This window comes from Somniosus microcephalus, chromosome 30 (genome assembly GCF_052327205.1).
Source record: "Somniosus microcephalus isolate GS21.2 chromosome 30, FLI_Smic_1.0, whole genome shotgun sequence".
NCBI classification, from domain to species: domain Eukaryota; kingdom Metazoa; phylum Chordata; class Chondrichthyes; order Squaliformes; family Somniosidae; genus Somniosus; species Somniosus microcephalus.
The window spans coordinates 43,114,125-43,129,344 of NC_141016.1; the positions used below are offsets into that span (position 1 = coordinate 43,114,125).

General features: G+C 46.3%; 1 protein-coding gene across 5 annotated transcripts in view; it reads right to left on the minus strand.

The window, feature by feature from the left end:
* Positions 1 to 1,076: 1,076 nt before the first annotated feature.
* LOC147098181 (zinc finger MIZ domain-containing protein 1-like) overlaps positions 1,077 to 15,220 on the minus strand; it is a 162,277-nt gene continuing 148,133 nt past the window's right edge. For all 5 annotated transcript variants that reach the window (XM_085971386.1, XM_085971387.1, XM_085971385.1 and 2 more), the window contains 2 exons: positions 12,541 to 12,786; positions 1,077 to 2,674 (listed from right to left, as the gene is read on the minus strand). In XM_085971386.1, the coding sequence (XP_085827512.1) occupies positions 2,567 to 2,674; positions 12,541 to 12,786 (354 nt within the window). In that variant the 3' untranslated portion in view covers positions 1,077 to 2,566. The remainder of the gene's footprint in view (positions 2,675 to 12,540; positions 12,787 to 15,220) is intronic.

A 15,220-nucleotide genomic window follows, 5' to 3' on the forward strand; every position in this document is an offset into this window, starting at 1 on the left:
AATGCCGATCCAGAGATCTGTGCAATGCATTTTGTCCATGGCAAAGAGCTTGTCAGTTTCAGTGTAAATCAAAATGTTTTTTTCATTTGATAATTAAAAATCATGGGCTAACAGGTGCCACAGTGCCCTAATGTACAAACATACTGGGTAACCAGCTGGTCGCATCCAGGTTTGTGACATGATTTACACACGCTAATAAATAATCTCAGCTGGGCAATGCAGGGGAAACAAAAGGCAGAAACTAGTTGAGAGAGAGGGAAAGTTAGAGATCAAGTTATTCCATGCTACCCTTCAGCAATTCCTGGCAACCACACAGCATTGATGGGCCTGAGAGTTGTTGCCTGCTTGAACATTTGCTCAGGAAATGGTACATAGTTAATTAAAAGAAGAAAATGGGAGAATTAAGAAAAACAAAACCTGAGAATTATACAGATGCAATCTCTTTTCTGTTTTAAAATTCACACTATCCCTTTGGATAGTGTCTCGTCTTCTACCTGGGCACTGCTATTTATCTCCTAAATGTGAATAATGCCATTTCTGATCTCAGCTGTACTCCAGCAGCCCCCACCAATTTTTCTCTTATCCACATTCCACTGCTTTCTCTTCTATTTGGAGATATTGAATTCCTCTTTTGTCTTTCTAATGCCTTTCACATGCCTGACCTTTACACAGTATACAACACCCTACACCTCTTTTCTGGCTATTGAACTCATTTGCTGTATCTTTGTACATTGGTACCAATTCTTCTCCCCTCTTTGTTTTGCTCAGGCCTGTAAAGGAGATTCTCCTCTTGACTGTATCAGTTTTGTTGAAGAGTTCCACCCAAATGTCAATCTGTCTTTCTCTTTTCAGACACTGACTCACCCTCTGTGTATTCTCAGCATTCATGACTTCTTTGTATCTCATTGATTTGTCTTTGATCCAATTTAACATTTAAAAGCAGCAACCCAGCTCTTCACGTCCTGGAACTGATGTAGAAGCAAGACGTTCAGTGAATAGTGTAGATTTACTGTATTAAAATTAAAATTCCTTCTAACAGAAAACAAGTTAAAAAATAAAAAGTTATAGAAATTAAACAAAGGACAATGAGCTTTTATTGTCTTACAGATTTCAATACAACCCTAGAAAATCCTAACAAAGGAGAAAGATTCAATAAACTTAAAACCCAAACCTACACAATATTGATTTACATATCCCAGCCATCTTAAATAGTTCATGGACATCTTGAACTGCTGTAGCCCAACAGAACTGATGGAATATACATTTACCGCCCCCCCCACCCCCATCAAAGTTATGGAAGTAATCTGCACATACAGAAAGTCAGGAGAAAGATTATTTTACGCAATGATTGTATTGTTTTAAACCATTTCTCTCACCACAAGGTGTATAAAAATGTTGCCTTTCACCTGCAATCGATGGTCAGCAGCATTAAAATGAATGACTATTGTTGGGTACTGTTGTCAATTGTTTTGCCAAAGGGCATTGCCATCCTAATTCCACAGTACTTTAAGTATAAAGAAAGAAAGCTGTTTTTTTGGTGCCACATGGACTTGGTACAAAGCCACAGCATGTAGAACAGTATTGGTGTGTTCAGATAAGTTTACATTAAGATTGGGGAATGCTCTTTTTCAAATATACAAAAGAACAAAAATGGTGAAAAGGAGTAGGGACATCAAAATGGAATAATAACACAGTACTCTGTCATTTAATCACCTCTGTGTACTCCTTTTATATTACAATGATATGACGTCCAACATTTTTACTCACAGGTTATGAAATGTAGGCAGTGATACTGTTTCATTACAGCGTAAGAGAAGAAATCCTCTTTCCCCTCAGTGCTGTAGTGTCCCTACATTGTACACTTAAAATCTTTTGTGCTTTTTTTGTAACTGATCATAATTTTTTTTTGCGTTCTCTTCAATAATTCTGAAGTCAGTGTTAGTGAGTGTCCATCCATCTCTTCTATACAGAGGGAACCGTAGGGATCCAGGAAAGCCACTGTACTTGATAAGGAGGTTTTCAAGTTCCCTTTTATTTTTCAGCTTCCTCCCCGTACAAGGCATTTGATTCCTAGGATGTCACAGTCCTCACTTCAACAGTGAATGTGGAGAATAATCCACTATATTACTAAGCTGAATAAAAAACTTCTGCAATTAGTGACCCAGGGCTAATTGCTGTATTGAAGTCTTTCCCATCTTTTGCCATCTAATGCCTGGAAATCCAGACAAGATTTGTGGCATTGGTAGCAGAAGATTACTCGGTTGATCCTTTGATAACCATTGGTAGTAGTTAGATAATCCCTAATATTTGCTTTCTTCTAGCTTGTCAAACTTTCAAACCTGGTCCGTATCCGAGTGTTCTAAAGATATTTAGAACTCTAAAGGTGCTAGATGACATTTTACAATGGGTCTGGGAGGATCTCCTACCAGTACTGTCCACACAGACATCTGTCAATAGGTTTTCACTGCTAACAATGCAAGGCAGTGCGCAGTCTCGGCCGAGCTTCAGTGGAGATGGAGCTAGGGATATTATGGTGGTTTCACCCGCTGTATAAAAGGGAAGAATTTCAGTTGTTCTCAAACAAGGAGAGAAGGTCATCATTGGTGTTGTTTGGCATGTCTGGAGGTCCTAGGTAGGACAGTAGCTCATCTGGGTTTGTGATCTCTGGAAGAAGCTAGGCAACAGATAGAAGGAAACAAAGGAAAAAGTTAAGATCAATTCTATTTTTATTCTTTTGTGACAAATTAACTGAATTTTGTGTTGATGTTAAAACAGCTGAAAAAAGACTAAACAAATTTCAGCCTTGAAATTCATGCCTGCGGTTGTCAGCTTTGCAGAGAACGAAGAATAATAAGACTGCCCAAGTCATTCCACAAGACTAAAGGAAGTGATCTTGGTCTTTTTCCTTTATATTTTCAAAAACACATTGTTTTAAACCTTCCTCCATGACATGTACTATTTATTCCCCAACCAAGAGAGCAGGTAAAAGACCTTCTCTGACGGTGCTGTTCACTGGTCAAATAACCTCATTGTCAAAGGTCACTTAGACAATGTACCAGAGACTACTTGGCACCCATGGTTCTATACCTAGAAATGAGTCAATTTCAGGGGATGCGAGGGAAGGGAAGAAAAACAAACACACAGTTGATGGAGTTTGGTAATTGAAGGGATTTGGAATTCTCTTCACATCTGCGGTTTCTACCAGAATGACCAGTAGTGGATTTTTCAGTGGCTGAAACACCAATTGCTGTGTATTATCATTGCCATGAATAGGACAAAGTGATTATTGCATCAAGATGTTGTCACCTTCAAGAGAAAAGAGAAAGAGCAAAAAGTGGACAAATACTGATGGACAGGTGAACTGCTTGGGATATGGATTTAGTCTATGGATGCGTGGTAAAGTGCAGACGTATTTTAACTCAGGGCGGAGGTTGGGTGGGTGGGGGCTGAGGTTGGCTGCAAATGATCCTGACTTCGTCAGCGTGAGGTTCGGACAATTTTAACTCCGGGGCCTCATCTGTAGGACAGTTGTATGCCTGGAGCATAATGGCCGCCACCGAAGGAATGGTCCCTGGCACTCAGGTAAGTCACGGAGAGGGGTTTCATAGAAACATAGAAGACAGGAGCAGGAGTAGGCCATTCGGCCCTTCGAGCCTGCTCCGCCATTCAATGAGATCATGGCTGATCATCCAAATTCAGTAGCCTGTCCCTGCCTTCTCCCCATATCCCTTGATCCCTTTAGCCTTAAGAAATATATCCAACTCTTTCTTGAATATATTTAATGAACTGGCCTCCACTGCCTTCTGTGGCAGAGAATTCCACAGGTTCACCACTCTCTACGTGAAGAAATTCATTCTCATTTCAGTCCTAAATGGCTTACCCCTTATCCTTAGACTATGACCCTTGGCCATCAGAAACATCCTTCCTGCATCTATTCTGTCCAGGCCTGACAGAATTTTATAGGTTTCGATGAGATCCCCTCTCAATCTTCTAAACTCCAGTGAGTATAAGCCCAATCGACACAATCTCTCCTCATACGTCATTCCTGCCATCCCAGGTATCAGCCTGGTGAATCTTCGCTGCACTCCTTCCATGGCAAGAACGTCCTTCCTCAGGTAAGGTGACCAAAACTGCACACAATACTCAAGGTGCGGTCTCACCAAGGCCCTGTACAACTGTAGCAAGACATCCTTGTTCCTGTACTCGAACCCTCTTGCTACGAAGGCCAACATACCATTTGCCTTCTTAACCGCCTGCTGCACCTGCATGCTTACCTTCAGCGACTGGTGCACAAGAACACCCAGGTCTCTTTGCACTTCCCCTTCGCCCAATCTATTGCCATTCAAATAATAATCTGCCTTCCTGTTTTTGCCACCAAAGTGGATAACCTCACATTTATCCACATTATAGTGCATTTGCCATGTTTCTGCCCAATCACCCAACCTGTCCAAATCGTACTGGAGTTTCACAACATCCTCCTCACAGCATACCCTCCCACCCAGCTTTGTGTCGTCTGCAAATTTGGAGATAGTACATCGAATTCCCTCGTCCAGATCATTAATATATATTGTGAACAGCTGGGGTCCTAGGACCGATTCTTGCGGTACCCCACTAGTCACTGCCTGTCACTCGGAAAACGACCCGTTTATTCCAACTCTTTGCTTTCTATCCGCCAACCAGTTCTCTATCCAAGTCAATACCTTGCCCCCGATCCCATGTGCCTTAATTTTGCATGCTAATCTCTTATGTGGGACCTTATCGAAAGCCTTCTGAAAGTCCAAATACACCACATCCACTGGTTCTCCCTTATCTATTTTACCAGTTACATCCTCAAAAAATTCCAGTAGATTAGTCAAGCATGATTTACCTTTTGTAAATCCATGTTGACTTTGTCCAATCCTGTCACTGTTTTCCAAGTGCTCTGCTATTACATCTTTTATAATGGACTCTAGCATTTTCCCCACTACCGATGTCAGGCTTTCGGGAGGGTGTCGTGATTGGGTGGCCCAGAGGAGCACTCCTGACCCCATAAGGAAAGTTAAAAAACTCAACTGTTTTGGCCTGTTCTGGCCCAGACTGCACAGGCCACTGGTTAAAATACCAGCCTGGCCCCGATAACTTCATCGGAGTCCAATCTGCATATTTAAAGAAGGATCCCACCACCTTCTGGTGAGTGTCTTTCTCGCATGCTCAGAAGAGCAGATTAAATGGAAGAGAGTGGAACGTCAGAAGCTCAGTCCCCCCCGCCCCCCCGAGTGATTTTAACAAGCTGCCCGCCCGGTTTCTACTGGGTAGGCAGGTTAGTAGAGCACCTATTGTCCTCAGCTGCCATCCTCTGTATCTTACTCATTTCAAGGTGGCAGGCTTAGCATAGATTCAGGAGCAGCTCCAGTAATTACAGAACGTACACAGTACATTAAGTTTCCATTTTGTCAGTAGAATCGTAATATTTGTGATTTCTTTGGCAAAAAACAAAGCAAAGAATTTGGCTTAAACTCCTTAGCTGAGGGATAGACGCCTTTTCTTTCTTGCTGTAACCGTACCACAGAACGCTCCTTGTGATTGCAAACGATTCCTCTAATATTCAACATTAATAATTTACTGCACATGCACTATGAATTATCCAGCAAATGTTTACATGCTCCCAACCTATCTGAAAACTACCCATCAACGATACACTTCTCTCCTATAAAATTACACCACAATTAATGATTTTTACATCCAGCACTTGTCCACTTTTTACCCTCTCCTCTTTTAAGAACATAGGAACAGGAGGAGGCCATTCAGCCCCTTGAGCCTGTCCCACCATTCAATTAGATCATGGCTGATCTGTACCTCAACTCCATTTACCCACCTTTGCTCCTTACCCCATAATACTTTTACCTAACAAAAATCTCAGTTTTGACATTTTCGATTGACCCCCAGCTTTTTAGGGGAGAGAGTCCAGAAGTGCTTCCTGACATCACTCCTGAAATGCCTAGCTCTAATGTTTAGGTTCTGCCCCCTTGTTCTGGATTTCCCCGCCAGAGCAAATAGTTTCTCTCTATCCACTATCAACTCCTTTAATCATCTTAAACACCTCAATTAGATCACCCCTTAATCTTCTGTACTCCAGGAACTACAAGCCTAGTCTCTGCAACCTGTCCTCATAATTCAACCCTTTTAGCCCCAGTATCATTCTGGTGAATCCGCGCTGCTTCCCCTCCGAGGCCAGTATATCCTCCCTGAGGGGCGGGGCCCAGAACTGAACCCAGAACTCCAGACACGGTCTAACCAGAGCTTGATATAACTGTTGTGTAACTTCGACCCCTTTGTATTCCAGCTCCCCTTGAGATAAAGGCCAACGTTCCATTAACCTTTAAAATTATTTTTTGTTCTGTCCACTAGCTTTTCGTGATCTCTGTACATAGACCCCTAAATCTCTCGGCTCCTCCATAGTTCCTAGTTTTAGAAAATACTCTGATCGATCTTTCTTAGGTCCAAAGTGAATGGCGTCACACTTCCCCACATTAAACTCCATCTGCCACAGTTTTGCCCACTCCCTGAATCTTTCTGCTCCCATCGATACTATTTGCTGTACCACCTAACTGAGCATCGTCAGCAAACTTGGATATACGGCTCTCTATTCCTTCATCGAAGTCATTTATAAATATAGTGAAAAGCTGAGGTCTCAGTATGAATCCCTAGGGGACATCACTAGTCACATCTGTCAATTTGGGTGCATACCCATTATCCCTACCCTCTGTCTCCTACCTTCTAACCAATTCCCTACCCATGTCAATAAGTTACCTCCAATTCCATGTGCTCTCATCTTTGTTCAAGAACATATTATTTCAGAAAACCGTTTCAAAGACATTCAAGGAATTTGCTGCCTTTGGGACTCATGCTGTTCTATTTCTCTCAGTCTATGTGAAAATTAAGGTCTCCCATTATAACCACTCTACTTTTGCAACAAGCTTTCTCTTGAAAATGTCCACATGTGGCTGCAGTACGTCCATGGATGCCAGCATTTCTTTTGTACCTTGCACAAGTGGCCATTCATTTTTTGTGAATCTAGACAGGGTTGACAAGCTATTCAACTGTGATGAACATCACAGACAAGCCTGTTGTCCTCACCCAATATCCATGCACACACTTTCCAGGAGGGAGTCACTAAATAGCGATGAGGAGTAGAAACCCTGCCTGATTTTTCTCTTGTCTAGTCCATGAGCTGCACCAGTTGCAGCATAGCTTTGGTCCAGATCAACTACAGGAAACTCTTTTTTATCCGGCACCGACGGGACCGGCGTGGTGCCGGTTTATCAAAAAGTCCGGATTACAGAGTGGTATAGTTAAAAGGTACGAGAGCTCCGTACACAGCAACAAATCCAGGCTTCCCTGTTGCTTAGCAACAAGTGCAGCAACCCCGATTGCACAGCCACAGATCGAGGAATGGCCACTAATATGAAGTAAAACTTACCTGAACCTACTCCTGAATTTTGCCGGTTAACCGAGATTTCCGGTTATTTAGGTGCTGGTAAATCGAGAGTTTCCTGTACATTAGTATAGACCAGGAGTGAAATCTGGGACCACATCAAATGGAGTTGTGGTTGGTGAAGAGAGACGTGGATGAAGTCTATGGCCGGAATTTCCTTTACCTGGGCGGATTGGGTGCGGGCGGTCAGCATGGCGGGTCGCGACTCCGCTGCTGCTTCCATCCCACTGTTGAGATTGACTTTGTGCAAATGGGGCCTATTAAGCCCGCCCTGCGCGTTATCCTGCCCTATTAAATGGTGCGGGTCTGACGGCGTTATCGACGACACATTTTCAGCTGGGATATTTAAAGGCGCCATGGCCACATTGCATTTGAAGGTTCATCTAGGAGTGTGCAGGCAGCACACTGGAGGCTTTGATTGCTCCAAGCAGTTGGCAAGATGACTGCACAGAGGCAGAGGGCTGCACCCAGGTTCTCCGATGACTCCCTCCATATGCTTGTGGAGGGTGTCAGAGCATGCAGGGAGGTCCTCTTCCTTTCAAATGGGCGGATAAGACCTCCCCAGGAGACAAAGAGAGCCTGGCTCCAAATTGCAGAGGAGGTCAACAGCAGCGATGTGTTCAGGAAGACCTGGGTGCAGTGGTCTCATTAGATCAGGAAAGGTACACTCAGTTTCATCCTGCTGTGCCTCTCACTACACCCCCATCACTATGCCTTCCCAACCCTACTCCTACACGTCCTTACTCACACCCATCTTGCACGTCCACCCATCCCTCTCCCTATCTACATTATCACATCCCCATTTTACTAGCCACCCCTCACACTCACCCTCATCCTAACACAATCATACCAACTAACAACACACAAGGAGGCCACTTGGCATTGCCACCCCAATCCATCATGGTCACCCTCTAAAGATGTAACCCATCCATTCCTTACACTCATTCCATCACTCACACTCAACCTTCTCTTTCCCTCCTTGCAGGAAAAGAGAGCCCACAGTTAAGAGGGAGCGGGAGAGAATTGGAGGTTGGCCTCCATCATTTGCCACCCTCACAACAGCAGAGGAGGCTGTGTTGGAAGTATCGGGAATGGCCGAGCAGCTGGAGGTGGGAGATGGAGAGAGGGGGACATCTCAGCAACCTGGTGACAGAATTACATATCGTAAAGCTACATGGCATACATCAGTCACTCATATAGGGACTGATGTCATCAGCCACTGAATGGTCACCATGTGCATAATGGTATCTGACCCATTATTCATATGACATATCAACTCATCTCTTTACTCTCCCACGGGTCCATCAAAAGCCCTCCCGACTGTCCAGGAGGAAGAGGAAGACAACTCCTCAGAGGAGCCTCCAGCCTCTGAGGGCGCAGAGTCACCAGACAAGAGCGCACCCAGCACCAGAGAAGAGACGCACACCTCGGTGGGTCCCACGCGAGATAGAGTAGTGTTGTCACAAGTCACATATGAGCAAGAGCAGATGGTGGAGACAGGGACAGCAGTGGAGACTCCTCGCCAGGGGGCGTAGCACGCTCCCAGCTCTGCTCAGCTGCATGCAGATGCTGAGCCTCGGGGGCCATCCAAAAAGGGCAATCCTGGAGGTGCAGCAAGAAGTGCAGGGGGCTCTGACAGGTTTTGCGACCGCGATGTCTGCAAATGTTCAGAGAATGGAGCAGTCCATCTTCACCATGAGCACCACCATGTTGCAGGCGATGGTGACTGTAGGCTCTTCCATGGATAGGATGGCCATCTGCATGATGCAGCTAATGCGCCACTCACAAGAGCACATGGTCTCTATGGAGAATAGATGGCTATCTATGGAGCATAGGTGTCAGAGGCTCATAGACCTCCTGTCTAGGAGGGACATCAGCGTAGATGTGGGTCCTCATGGCCCCACTGATGTGCAGCAAGGTGCTCTCCAGCTCCTCGCTAGCAGGAAAGAGCAGGTGGCCGATGAGAAGGAGGACGATGAGAGGGGACATAGAAGTGGGGGCTCCTCGCAAAGCACTTACACTTCTCCCCCATTGCCACCTCCTCAGTCACAGCCCCAGGTGGCTTGTCGGATCGCGATGGCCGAGTCTGCCCCTGCACAGTCGCATGAGGAGCAGACTTTGGCGGGGCCATCACAGGCTCCAAAACCCAGAGGACGTCCGCCAAGAGTGTCTAAGTAGTCACAGCAGGGAAGTAAGCAGGCTGCCTCTACCTCTGCTGAAGCCACAGGGGTAGCACCTCGTAGAAGCACGCGGAAGAGAAAGATGACACACAAGTAGATTCACAAAGGTAGCCACTTGGGTGTTTTATTCATTGTTAATGTCAAGTTTCCATTAATGTATTGTCAATCATAAAAATCTTTATTTTCACCACTTTCCTGTCTTGGACACGTTTGTGTGCACCTTTGGAAGTGGCTTAGTGAGTTGCAGTGAACGGTGAGACGTAGCGGTACCTCCAGAAATGGTGGTCAGTGTGACAGGAATGGCCTGATCATTGTAGGGATCTGTTATGGTGTTGCTGTGAGGTGGTGCCAGCCTGGTGCAGCATGTGGCAGCCATATGGGTGTACTGCGTAGAGTTAAGTAAATCTGGCCATGATAAGGCCATCCCGGACAGCAATGTGCTCGGGTGCTGGTGGGATCTGGCCCGCAGGTTCCTCCAGGTCCTGCTCCTCATCTTCCAGCTGATGCTCCTCCTCCTCCTCCTCTGAAGAGTCTGTGCGCTCAGTGCCTTGCTCTGCATGCAGTGCTAATCCTCGCTGCTGCGCTATGTTGTGCAGGGCGCAGCAGACCATGACAATTCTCGAGACCCTGGCTGGTGCATACTGAAGGGCTCCTCCAGATCTGTCAAGGTATCTGAAGCGCATTTTGAGCATGCCTATTGTCTGCTCTATGACACATCTGGGGGAAATGTGGCTTTCATTGTATCTCTCCTGGGTCTCAGTACTTGGTCTCCTCAAGGGTGTCATGAGCCACGTCTTCAGTGGATAGCCCTGGTCTCCAAGCAGCCAACGAAAGTCTGTTTGGAGGAGTGAAGAGCTGAGGGAGGGTAGACTGGTGAAGGACGAGTCATGGCAGCTGCCAGGGAATTTGGCACACACATGCATGATGATCTTCCTATTACAAGCTTTTTTAAAAAACCGAATGTGACAAATTGTTTTGTCTCACTTTCGTTTTGCCCTCAAACCAATAGTGTGAATATATTCGACGGAGAGTGCGGCAATCCTTTGGCCTGGCTCAGTGCTCTGGGCCTGGCTCCAGGTGAATGTGTCCGAGGCCCCCCCATCTCTCTCTCTCTCAACGAGTGGTTAGGATTTGGAATGCACTGCCCGATAGGGTGGTGGATACAGATTCAATGGTAGCTTTCCAAAAGGGAATTTGATAAATACTTCATTGAGAAAAAATTGCAGGGATATGAAGAAAGAGCGGGAGAGTGGAACTAACTATTGCTCTTCGAAAGGGCCGGTGCAGACTCGATGGGTCGAATGGCCTCCTTCTGTGCTATACTGGTCTATGATTCTATGGTTGCAGACCAGCTGCACATTGAGGGAGTGGAAGCCCTTGTGGTTGACAAAGACTCCTGGGTTATGATGGGGTGCCCTGATGGCCACATGTGTGCAGTTGATGACGCCTTGCAAACCGTGGGAAGCCGAGCGCCCGCTCAGTAACACAGGCTTCATCAGTGGCAAAGTTGATATAATTGGCTGAGTTGTCAAAGAGGGCATCGGTGACCTGTATGATGCATCTGTGGGCGACTGACTGCGAGATGCCTCACATGTCTGCTGCAGATCCCTGGAAGGAGCCTGAGGCGAAGAAGTTGAGGGCGCTGGTGATTTTGACAGCTACTGGTAAGGCGTGTCCACTCGCTCCTCTGGGCTGCAGGTCTTCCTCCAGCAATCTGCAAATGTCTGCGACGACCTGGCGCGATAGCCTGAGCCTCCTTTGGCACTGCTGCTCAGTCATGTTGAGGAAGCTCATCCTCTGCCTGTAGACCGTGTTGGGGGTATCGCCTCCGGTGCAGTGCAGCACTGCACTGATGCCCTCTGTCCTGTGCAGCATCAGGTGGTTGAAGAGAAGGTTGGTGGTGTAGTTGTTGGTGCTAATGGTGTGCCTGGTGCTTCTGGTGTTGGGGCTCGATTCTGAGGACCAAGGTGACACAGTATAAATGGCACCCATGCTTATGTAATAGATGGCAAGCCAAGTAGAGATCAGAGAAGCAAGCTGTCAATGGCGTTGATAGGTTGTAACAATGAGGTGAGACTGGATGGCGACTTTGCTGGAAACGCTTGCAGCCTGTAGAAAGCTAAATGTGTGCTGGGACTGCAGTCAGCAACAGCTTCTGCCTGAGGAAAGTGACCAGCTGTGAGGTGGGAGCTTTTATAGTACATTTCATGCTATCATCTAATCAGCTGGAGCAATGGCCACTCAACTCCCGCCTCAGGCCAACAGATGTGGTTCCCGAGCTGCGTGAATCCCGTGGGCAGCCAGGGAAATTCAAAAGGTTGGCTGAAAAAGGCGCCTAAGGGTCTGACAACTACCTGTTAATGATTTGAATTAGGTCGCCCACCTCTGCTAGTCGGGTCGCTGCCGCACCGGCAAACATACGTGGGGCGGGATGACAGCGAGTTCCCGATCGGCTGCAACTTATTTCAGATTTCCCACCCGACCCGCCAGCAATCGCGCCCACACAGACCCCAGAAAATTTCAGCCTGTGTTCCCATTTATTTTTACAGAGATATTTTGATGTAAGATTTTTCAGGACAAAAGCAGCCAAAGCTAGAGACTGCGAATTAACACAGGCTCCTTTAGAGAATTGTGGAAATGTCGAATATTGAAAGAACATACACAATGCAGCTTACTGAAACTGCAGTTCCAAGCTCAAATCTAAAGGAATTGGAATCTTGAACACACTATTCATCGTACAGTATTGAGAGTTCTTGACTGTTCAGTTCAAGGTAAAGGTAAAGCCAATGTTCCTGTCACGTGAACAGTCCTGTGGTTAAAGTATTATTCACTTAAAAGAAGCTGATGATAGTACATGAAGAGATCATGAAAAAATGCCACACTTACTTCCAGAGAAGGTTCTGGAACATCAGCTGCTCCCTGGCCACTTGCTTGACCTTCCATAACTGAGGATGGGTTGAAGGTCAATTCGCTATGTGAATGGGCACTGGAGCCTGCCTGCTGGAGCTGCCGTGGGTGCTGGGAAGGGCTTCTGTGGTGCAGTGACTGCCCCGATTGGGTGCCAAGGTGAAGTGCATGGACTCCTTGCTGCAGAGTAGTGTGGGATTGATCCATTGTGCCAGAATGAGCGATCTGTGGACAAAAGATTAAAAAAGAGATCAGACCATGGGACAACCATAGACATGCAAACCTTTTCCAGCACATTTAACTGATGGTCGGAAGAGTACAAAGCATCACACCACGATTCAAAAGTGTGGCATAACAATTAAGAAATATGGAGCAGGAGTAGGCCATACGGCCCTTCGCGCCTACTCCGCCATTCAATAAGATCATAGAGTCATAGAGTTATACAGCACAGAAAGAGGCCCTTCGGCCCATCGTGTCTGCGCCGTCCATCAAGCCCTGTCCAATCTAATCCCATTTTCCAGCATTTGGTCCATAGCCGTGTATGCAATGGCATTTCAAGTGCTCATCCAAATGCTTCTTGAATGTTGTGAGGGTTCCTGCCTCTACCACCCTTTCGGGCAGTGAGTTCCAGACTCCAACCACCCTCTGGGTGAAAAAGTTCCTCCTCAAATCCCCTCTAAACCTCCTGCCCCTTACCTTGAATCTATGCCCCCTTGTTATTGACCCCCCTACCAAGGGGAAAAGTTCCTCTTTATCCACCCTATCGATGCCCCTCATCATTTTGTACACCTCAATCAGGTCCCCCCTCAGCCTTCTTTGCTCCAAGGAAAACAACCCCAGCCTGTTTAGTCTTTCTTCATAGCTGAGGCGCTCCATCCCAGGTAACATCCTGGTGAATCTTCTCTGCACCCTCTCCAAAGCAATCACATCCTTCCTATAGTGAGGCGACCAGAACTGCACACAGTACTCCAGCTGTGGCCTTACCAGCGTTTTGTACAGCTCCATCATAACCTCCCTGCTCTTATATTCTATGCCTCGGCTAATGAAGGCAAGTATCCCATATGCCTTTTTAACCACCTTATCTACCTGTTCCGCTGCCTTCAGGGATCTATGTACATGTACACCAAGGTCCCTCTGACCCTCTGTACTTCCTAGGGTCCTACCACTCATTGTGTATTCCCTTGCCTTATTTGTCCGTCCAAAATGTATCACCTCGCACTTTTCAGGGTTAAATTCCATTTGCCACTTTTCCGCCCATCTGACCAACCCGTTTATATCGTCCTGTAGCCTGAGGCTTTCCTCCTCGCAATTTACCACCCCAGCAATTTTCGTGTCATCTGCGAACTTACTGATCATACCTTTTACATTCTCATCCAAATCATTTATGTAGATCACAAACAGCAAGGGACCCAGCACCGATCCCTGAGGTACCCCACTGGACACAGGCTTCCAGTCACAAAAGCAACCTTCGACCATCACCCTCTGCCTCCTGCCACTCAGCCAGTTTAGGATCCAACGTGCCAAGGCACCCTGGATCCCATGGGCTCTTACCTTCTTGACCAGTCTCCTATGCGGGACTTTGTCAAAAGCCTTACTGAAGTCCATGTATACCACATCCACAGCATTTCCTTCATCCACACACCTAGTCACCCCCTCGAAAAATTCAATCAGATTGGTCAGACATGATTTACCCTTGACAAAGCCATGCTGACTATCCCCGATTAATCCTTGCCTCTCCAAGTGGAGACTAATTTTGTCCCTCAGAATTTTTTCCAATAATTTCCCTACCACAGATGTTAGGCTCACTGGCCCGTAATTCCCTGGTTTATCCCTGCTACCCTTCTTGAATAATGGTACTACGTTAGCTGTTCTCCAGTCCTCTGGTACATCCCCTGTGGCCAGAGAGGTCCTGAAAATTTGTGTCAGAGCCCCTGCAATCTCCTCCTTTGCCTCACACAACAGCCTGGGATACATCTCGTCCGGGCCTGGGGATTTATCCACTTTTTGGCCTGCTAAAACCGCTAGTACCTCCTCCCTCTCGATGCTAATATGTTCAAGTATGTCACAGTCCCCTTGCCCGATTTCTATGTCTACATCGTCTTTCTCCATAGTGAACACAGATGCAAAAAATTCATTTAAAACCCCGCCTACATCATCTGGCTCTACACACAGATTGCCACTTTGGTCCCTAATGGGCCCTACCCTTTCCCTGGTTATCCTCTTGCCCTTAATATACTTATAAAACATCTTAGGATTTTCCTTTATTTTGCTCGCCAGTGTTATTTCATGGCCCCTCCTCGCTCTCCTAATTTCTTTTTTAAGTATGCCCCTAGGGCTTCCTCCGTCTTTAGTCTTTTGTAACTGCCAAAAGCCCCCCTTTTTTTCCTAATGCATTTTTGTATATCCCTTGTCATCCAAGGTTCCCTTTGCTTGTTGGTCCCACCCTTGACCTTTACGGGAACATGTTGGCGTTGTACTCTCTCTATTTCCCTTCTGAAAGTCTCCCACTGCTTTGATGTGGATTTTCCTATAAGTAGCTGCTCCCAGTCCACTTTGGCCAGATCCTGCCTTATCATATTAAAGTCGGCCTTCCCCCAATTTAGAACCCTTATTTCCGGGCCGTCTTTGTCTTTTTCCATGACCACCTTAAATCTCACCG